The 8,396-nt window shown below is 37.1% G+C and overlaps 1 protein-coding gene across 1 annotated transcript; it reads right to left on the minus strand.

Moving 5' to 3' along the window:
- Window positions 1-3,558: 3,558 nt before the first annotated feature.
- LOC129871070 (GATA transcription factor 8-like) lies at window positions 3,559-8,178 on the minus strand. Its single transcript, XM_055945935.1, has 4 exons — window positions 8,160-8,178; window positions 7,192-7,267; window positions 5,935-6,195; window positions 3,559-4,779 (listed from the first exon to the last, which is right to left on the minus strand). The coding sequence occupies exons 3-4, from the start codon at window positions 6,154-6,156 to the stop codon at window positions 3,961-3,963; spliced, it is 1,041 nt and encodes a 346-aa protein (XP_055801910.1). The 5' UTR covers window positions 6,157-6,195; window positions 7,192-7,267; window positions 8,160-8,178; the 3' UTR covers window positions 3,559-3,960.
- Window positions 8,179-8,396: the final 218 nt, after the last annotated feature.

An 8,396-nucleotide genomic window follows, 5' to 3' on the forward strand; every position in this document is an offset into this window, starting at 1 on the left:
CTGGCAAAATTTCCTAATTCCTGTTGTTTCAGCTCTAAAATGCTCCTAAACGTTGTAGAAGCTTCGTTGGGGTTACTGAAATCGTTTTCTAGGTCATTACGAACGCTACCAAAAGAAAATTCAAGAAAAATCGACCCAAACCTCAAGCATCTAAAAAATTTGTGGTTTAACACATAGGAAAAATTTGCAAAATCACCTAATTCAGTTTGCGTCAGTCCTAAAATACTCTTAAACGCTGTAGAAGCCCCGTCAGGGCTACTAGAGTCATTCCCCAAATTGTTACGGATGCTAGCAAAAGAAAATCTAAGAAAATTTGATCCAGACCTTCGGTACCAAAAAAATCTGTGGGCTAACACACATGAAAAACTGACAAAATCTCTTAATTGTTGTTGCGTCGCCTCTATAATTCTCCTAAATTCCATAGGTCGTTATGAATGCTACCAAGAGAAAATTCAAGAAAATTTGACCCGAAATCCCGACATCAGAAAAGTCTGTGGGCTAACACACAAAAAAAACTGACAAAATTGCCTAATTCTTGTTGCGTTTTCCCTAAAATGCTCCTAAACGCCGTTAAAATGCTTTCGGGGCTACTGGAGTTGTTCCCCAAGTTGTTACAGACACTACCACGAGAAAATACAAGAAAATTCGATCCGGACCTCCAGCACCTAAAAAATTCATGGGCTAACACACACGAACAACTAACAAAATTTCGTAATTTCTATTATGTCGGCTCTAAAATGCTCCTCAACTTCATAGAAGCTCCGTCGGGGTTACTGGAATCGTTTCCCATGTCTTTACGAATGCTACCAAAAGAAAATTCAAGAAAAATTGACCCGGACCTCAAGCACCTAAAAAATCTGTGGTCTAACACCTTGGAAAAATTTGCAAAATCGCCTAATCGAGATTGTGTCAGCCCTAAAATGCTCCTAAATGCCGTAGAAGCCCCGTCGGGGCTACTAGAGTCGTTTCCTAGATCATTACGGATGCTACCAAAAGAAAATCTAAGAAAATTCGACCTAGACCTCCGGCACCTAAAAAATCAGTGGGCTAACACATGAAAAACTGATAAAATCGCTTAATTCCTATTGCGTCGCCTCTATAATGCTCCTAAATGCCATAGAAGCCCCGTCGGGACTACTGAAGTCGTTCCCCAGGTCGTTACGGATGCTACCAGGAGAAAATTCAATCCGGACCTCCGGTACCTAAACAATTCGTGGGCAAACATACGAAAAACTAGAAATATCGCCTAATTGTTGTTGTGTCGCCCCTAAATTGCACCTAAACGCCGTAAAAGTTTCGCCGGGGATAGTGGAGTCGTTACGGACGCTACAAAAAGAAATTTCAAGAAAAATCAACTCGAACCCCAGGCACCTTAAAAATTTGTGGGCTAACACACATGAAAAACTGGCAAAATTACATAATTCCTATTGCGTCGACCCTAACATGCTCGTAAACATCGTAGAAGCCCTGTCGGGGCTACTGAATCCTTCCCAGGTCATTACGGACGCCAACAAGAGAAAATCTAAGAAAATTAGACCCAAACTCCTGGCACCTAAAAAATTTGTGGGCTAACACACACGAAAAACTGGCAAAATCATCTAATTTTATTTGCGTCGCCCCTAAAATGCTCCTAAACAGCGTAGAAGTGCTTCCGGGGCTACTCAAGTCGTTCCCCTAGTCGTACGGATGCTATCAAGAGAAAATCCAAGAAAATTCGACTCGGACCCCCAGCATCTAAAAACTCTGTGGGCTAACACACACAAAAAACTGACAAAATCGCCTAATTTTTGTTGCGTCACCCCTAAAATGCTCCTAAGCGCCGTAAAAGTGCCATCGGGGCTACTGGAGTCGTTTCCAAGTCGTTACGGACGCTACCAAGAGAAAAAACCCAAGAAAATTTGACCTGCACCTCTGGCACCTTAAAAATTTATGGCTAACACACACGAAAAATTGGCAAAATAGCCTAATTTTTATTGCATCACCCCTATAATGCTCTTAAACGTCGTAGAAGCGCCGTCGGGGCCACTGGAGTCGTTTCCTAGGTCGTTACGGACGCTACCAATAGAAAATCTAAGAAAATTCGACTCCGACCCCCGGCATGGGCTAATACATACGAAAAACTGACAATATCTCCTAATTTCTGTTGTGTTGCACCTATAATGCTCCTAAACATCGTAGAAGTGTCGTCAAGGCTACTGGAGTCGTTTCCCACGCTACTAATAGTAAATTCAAGAAAATTCGACCCAGACCCCAACAACTAAAAAGTTTGTAGGCTAACACATAGGAAAAACTGGCAAAATCGCCTAATTTCTGTTGCGCCGCCCCTAAAATGCTCCTAAACGCCGTAGAAGCCTCGTTGGGGCTACTAGAATCGTTTTCCAGGTCGTTACGGACGCTACCAAGAGAAAATCCAAGAAAATTCGACCCGAATTCCCGCCACCTAAAAAATCTGTGGACTAACGCTTACGAAAAATTGAGAAAAGTACTAAAATTTCCATGTGGTGTGAATTCTGTAAAAACTATGATTATAATTTACTAGGTAATTACGGATGGTCCTACAAAATTTGAAGTCAAAAAGTTTCGGACATGCATATTTACAAAATATTCATAGGTTAATGCTCACGCAAAGCTGAAAAAATGTTATATTTCTATTTCGTGACTACTGAATGCTAAAAAAAGTGTCGTGGATTCTGTAGAAGTGTGATTATTATTCACTAGGTAATTACGGATGGTCTTACAAAATTTGGTGTAAAAAAATTTCAGACAGGCATATTTACAAAATATTCATAGGCATTAACACATGAAAAACTGAGAAAAAATATGAATTCCTGTTTCGCGACTCCTAAATGCTAAAAAAATGTGGATCCGACAAAAGCTATGAATATCATTCACTATGTAATTTACAATGGTCTTACAAAATTTAGAGTCAAAAGGCTTTGGACTGACATATAAACAAAATATTCATAGACTTATGACCAGCTGTTTGGCCCAATTTTTTTTAAGATGATCCGTAATGATTTTGTGAACCATACTATTAACCTCTATATGATCCACACCACTTTTAACAAGAAAGGTGATCAAATTCATTAATTCGAATTTCACGACCTTGAATTGATCACCAGTATATTTTTTAGGGGCACACCAAATTTCAGTCCAAAATCAGCATGTACTAATAATATACACAAAAAGAAAACAATTTAGGTAAGATGGGAAAAAAAATGGATTGCTAAGATATGAAACTCGCGAAAAAGTTAAAGTTTTGATGTATTTTTAATCATTAACTCAACAAAGTTATTGGATATCTTGATATATACCATGTCATATTAGCCAAGATTAAGTGATTAATATTTTAACCAATACAGTGTTTATTCACAAATAAACTATATTACAAGGGTGTTTATGACGATTTTCTTGAAAGATTTTTTTTGTGTCACATATCTCCAACTCCAAATCACAAACTTCATCTCGAGGAAATGACCTCTTACATACACTTGCAATTTGAAAAGAAGAAAATGATCTGCCGAGCCAATGAAACCAAAAATTGTTGGGAGGGAAATGTGACTAAAAGACTTGAAACCATTACTCATTCAAGAATAGTACATCCTAAAAACAATCATAGTAACTGCAAAAAGAATTTCCCATCAAAAAAGATGAGAAAAAAAGAAAGGCCACAAGTCTCTAATAAAGAGATCACTAACACTTAAAGACTCCAAATCTATATCTAAATAACACTACAGCTGCCTAGCCTGACTCCATTTTTATCTCTTAACTCTAGCTACCAACTAAAATATGTCATCCACTTCTTTACTATACCTCCCCTCCTACCCCCCGCCCCCCCGCCAAGATTTTTGTACAAAGAACCAATGAACAAAGCAATGAAAAAACAGTAAGCAAATAAAACTAAAGACCTGAAAAAATGAGGACTAGGAAAAACTGGTGTCTGCACCTATGATGATTTTGCTACTCGGGGTTGAGATCTGATTGCGCGGTTGGAGTAGTACTAGCTGTGGTGTTGTTCTCAGCTTGGACAATGATAAGGGGGCGGGAACGTCTAGGCTTGGCTTGCTTGTAATGCGTATCCTCCTCGGGGAAGACATTGCTTCTCATTTCCAGGACCTTCTTGTGAGAGTTAGAGTGCAAGGATGGAACGAATGTGGGACTTGCAGCAGGGCGGTACTCAGGGTAGAGACGACCTTTCTTGTAGCGAACGCCACAGGCATTGCAGAGGGTTTTTGGTCCCATTGGACCGGCTCTCCATTGAGGCGTCTTTGTTATCTCGCAATGCAAGCATTTCCTAACTGCTTGTGGCGCGGACTGGTAATTATCCTGATTCATCTCGGTTGGAGCTAGAGGAATTGAAAATTTGATTCTCTTTTTCTTATTCATGGGAGACTCCGCGAAATTCTCTGATGCCGATGAGTTCACTCCGGGAGCAACAAATTGCTGGGGAATTACTGATGTTGGAAACATGAGTTGATTTACTGGCCGGGGATTAAAAGTTGAAGGGCGAGGACGTTTGCTCCTAGCACGTTGTGGACCACGGTGGCATGGACTAAGAGGAGGAAGCGTTTTCCCCAGTCCCGAACTTGATGAGGATGAGCTGCTACTGCTGCTGCTACTACTCTCAAGCACAGAAACAGGACTTGAGGTCAGGAATTTGCTATTATCAGATGGCTCCTTTTTGACAGGACAATGTTCTTTCCCCAGTGTCAAACCCCCACAAGAGAAGGAATCCTCCACGAATGTTGAAAGCCACTCGAGTTGAACGATATCCTCGTACTACAAAAACCGAAAAGAGAATCATATGATTAGAGTTTATATAGAGTTATATATGATCAAACATAAGTATCACCAAATTAGAAACTACAAAAGTAAATAGTTGGAGGACAATGTGACGTAGTACTAAATAACACACAATTGATAACAACAACATACCCAGTGTAGTCCCACGAGTGGGGTTTGGAGAAGGTACAATGTACGCAGACCTAATTGATACACCTAGCGTTTAAATGATGATGAGATTTTCAAGAGAAAGTTCAATGTGTGGCTTATTATTGCAAATTAGTACCTCATCATTTATTATGATGGACCCTCAAAACAACAACCAAATTTTCCAACTTCCATATGCAAGTGGAAAGGGAAAGAAGAGAAATCGACTCATTTTACCTACTATGAAGGACACACTTATGAGCATTTAATAAGAAACAAAGTATTCACTCTGCAAAACCAACCCTGGGTGAATGTCGGATCTTCCAAAAGTTATTTTATTGTTGGAGGATCCAACATGGGTACGGCAACATTTTTGGAGGATCCGACCAACAAAAATTTAAAGAGACCTCAAATAAGGCTGGGACCCCTTTACTCCACCTAATAGGTAAATGCTATCACATCAGACAGATTGAATATGAAAGTGAAATTTCAACTAAAAACTTATCAACAAGTTGTTATCAGTAGAATGTGTGGACAACTTCATGAATTTCTAAAATCTCCCAAATGACTGACTGTACCTACAAGAAGTTTTTGAACAGAAAATTTAAAAATCCAACCTACCATTACCACGCTGTTAAGATGACATGACATGACCTTAAGTGAGGTCTGATGCCTGGTCATCCCTTGCAATGAAATTGGAAAATCTGAGGATAAGATGTACGGAGGTCTTACAAATACTTTTGCGAGGTAGAAAGGTTATTTTCGATAGATCCTCATTAACATCAACAACCAGTTGGTAGTAAAATGCCCCCCAAAAAAGAAAGCAACCAATCACATGACTAAGACGTTCGCATACAACAGGTCCCACGACAATTACTTAAACTTATAACGCACGATTTTCGTATAATGATTAGTACCACATTAATATCTAAATAATCCCAAAATCATGATAGCGCAAATTCAAGAAAATCACAGTTAAGTTTAGTTGCTGCAGACTGCACTCACCGGAACTGAGAGCTCCGCCGAGAAATCTGAAGCTGAATTGCTGTAACTCCCGGAGAAAAGTGGGTCGGAATCAGGCAATGGATCATTCCAAATGCTTGGAAAATCCTTACCATCAACGGCGTCAAGTCCACCACACTCATTCTCTGGGGAAAACTCAATCAAATCTTCCATATGGTCAAAGAAGCTACTACAATCTATCTCATCCACGAAATCCGAACCCATGCTATATACTCTCTTTTTCCTCTAAACCAAAGTTTTTACCTGTAAAAATTCAAAAACAATACAATGAATTATGAATGTCAAGATAGAAAATTCATCAACACTTCATAGCAATAAAGATGAAATTTGAATATATATACACACATAGAAGAACAAACTATGTGAATTTGGATACAGATTCTTCAAAGTTTAAATGACATAAAATGTACATATTTAAAATTATACAAAAGTACTATAAATCACAATAATTAATAATTCAAAATATCTTAGAAAATCATAGCCAAAAAGAGAATATCCTTGACTCTCCGAAAATGTAACAGAATATACATACACACGTGCACACTCTCCTTCTGTTCCATTTTATATGGCATTGTTTCCTTATTAATCTGTGTCTAAAGAATTAATGGCACATTTTTATAGACACATAACGTCATTTCGATGTTTAATACCATAAATTTCCATAGAAAATTGTGGTAAAAAATTAATAACACATCTTTTTAGCTATCATATTTTTAGTGACTTTATTTCCTTATTAGTCCGTTTCAAAAGAATTAATAACACATCTTTTTAGCTATCATAAATTTCAAAAGTATTATATTAGCTAACCTCAAACTCGGTGTCTACTATCATATAAATTGAAATGAAAAGAGCAGGCCCCACACACCCCACCCCCGCAACCACATCCCAACATATCTTCAAGATGGAGCAATGTTGTCATAATGATGCTTGCCAGCACAAAAAGGATTTGTGGCCCATTTTAACAGAAAAAAGTTGAAATTCTTTTTGGATTCTTGTCAATTACGAAAATTGAGAAAACAAATGGGGCCAGAAGCATTTTTATAGTGAACCGACAGGTTTAGTAATTTGAACGATTAAAGGATCCCGCATTCACACGGATCCAGAAAAGAACCTTAATGACTGATTCTGCAGCTCGAACAGTGAACATCACACTTTATTAATTTAAATAATACTTGAATAAATTGGGTGCGGGGGAGGGGAGGAATGTGAAAACACAAATGCAATAATTCAAAACCATACCTCTTGAGAAATGCAGGAAAAAAGTTCTGAATTATCCAAATTTCTCAAAAATTCACTCCAGTAAATAGAAATTACCCTGAAATATCAATTATATCAAGAAAAAAAATGTCAGAATAACATCAAAACAATGCAATTTTCATAGTTAAAATCGAAACTTTACGCAGAAATATGAGGTCTCAAATTCAAATTATAGTAATGTAATTGCATGTAAATTGACTCGGACACTCGCTCCACGAAAATAGAAAAAAAACAGTGGCTCAAATAACTCATAAGATAATCAAATTGAAATTTTATGGTATTTGACCATAAAATTTCAAAAAAATAAAAATCCAAACTTATAAATTTTGAAAAACATAAAAAAAAAACTATTTTCACCTCAAATTAGTCTTAAAAATTCAAAAACAACTCTAAATTCACGACCAAACACAAAGAGGCCAATTTTTAAATATAATTCTTCACTTAAAATAAAAACTACTTTTCTTTTTCAAATACTCACACAATTTACATGGCTAAACCACCTTAAAAATAGTAAAACTTGCACACAAACCCGCTCAAACACCAAAAACCTATTTTCATCTCAAATTAGTCTTAAAAATTCAAAAATAACTTTAATTTGTATTCACGACCAAACACAAACGGTCCAATTTTCAAATATAATTTTTCAATTTAAAAATAAAAACTACTTTTTTTTTCAAATACTCACACAATTTTCATGACTAAACCACTTCATAAAATAATAAAACGTAAACCGACTCGAACACAACTTAATCTAATAAAGTCAAAAAAACAACCACCACAACTAAATACACCAGCCAATACATTACTCGATATCTTTATTGATAAAAAGTTCAATAAACTTCACGCAAACTGACTCGAACACTCACATAATCCAAACAAGGGAGAAGGGAGACTCAACAGAACAAAAAAAAAAAAAACGAGAAAGAAACACTAGAAAAGATTTATGCTACCTTTGAAGAGAGAGAATATTAGTGAAAGAAGAAAAAATAAAAGGGATTTATATGAGTTATAAATGAGAAATGAAGAAGGTGCAAGTAGGTGAGGTGAGGTGAGGCTCTTACTCATTGCTAGCTGTACTTTTTTTTATTTTTTTTTGCTTTATATAAAACAATCAGTCAATCCACACACCTGTTTTTTTTTATCTCCCTCTCATTTCCACACAGGTCCCATATCTCTCCCCCACCGTT

This window comes from Solanum dulcamara, chromosome 10 (genome assembly GCF_947179165.1).
Source record: "Solanum dulcamara chromosome 10, daSolDulc1.2, whole genome shotgun sequence".
Taxonomy (NCBI): domain Eukaryota; kingdom Viridiplantae; phylum Streptophyta; class Magnoliopsida; order Solanales; family Solanaceae; genus Solanum; species Solanum dulcamara.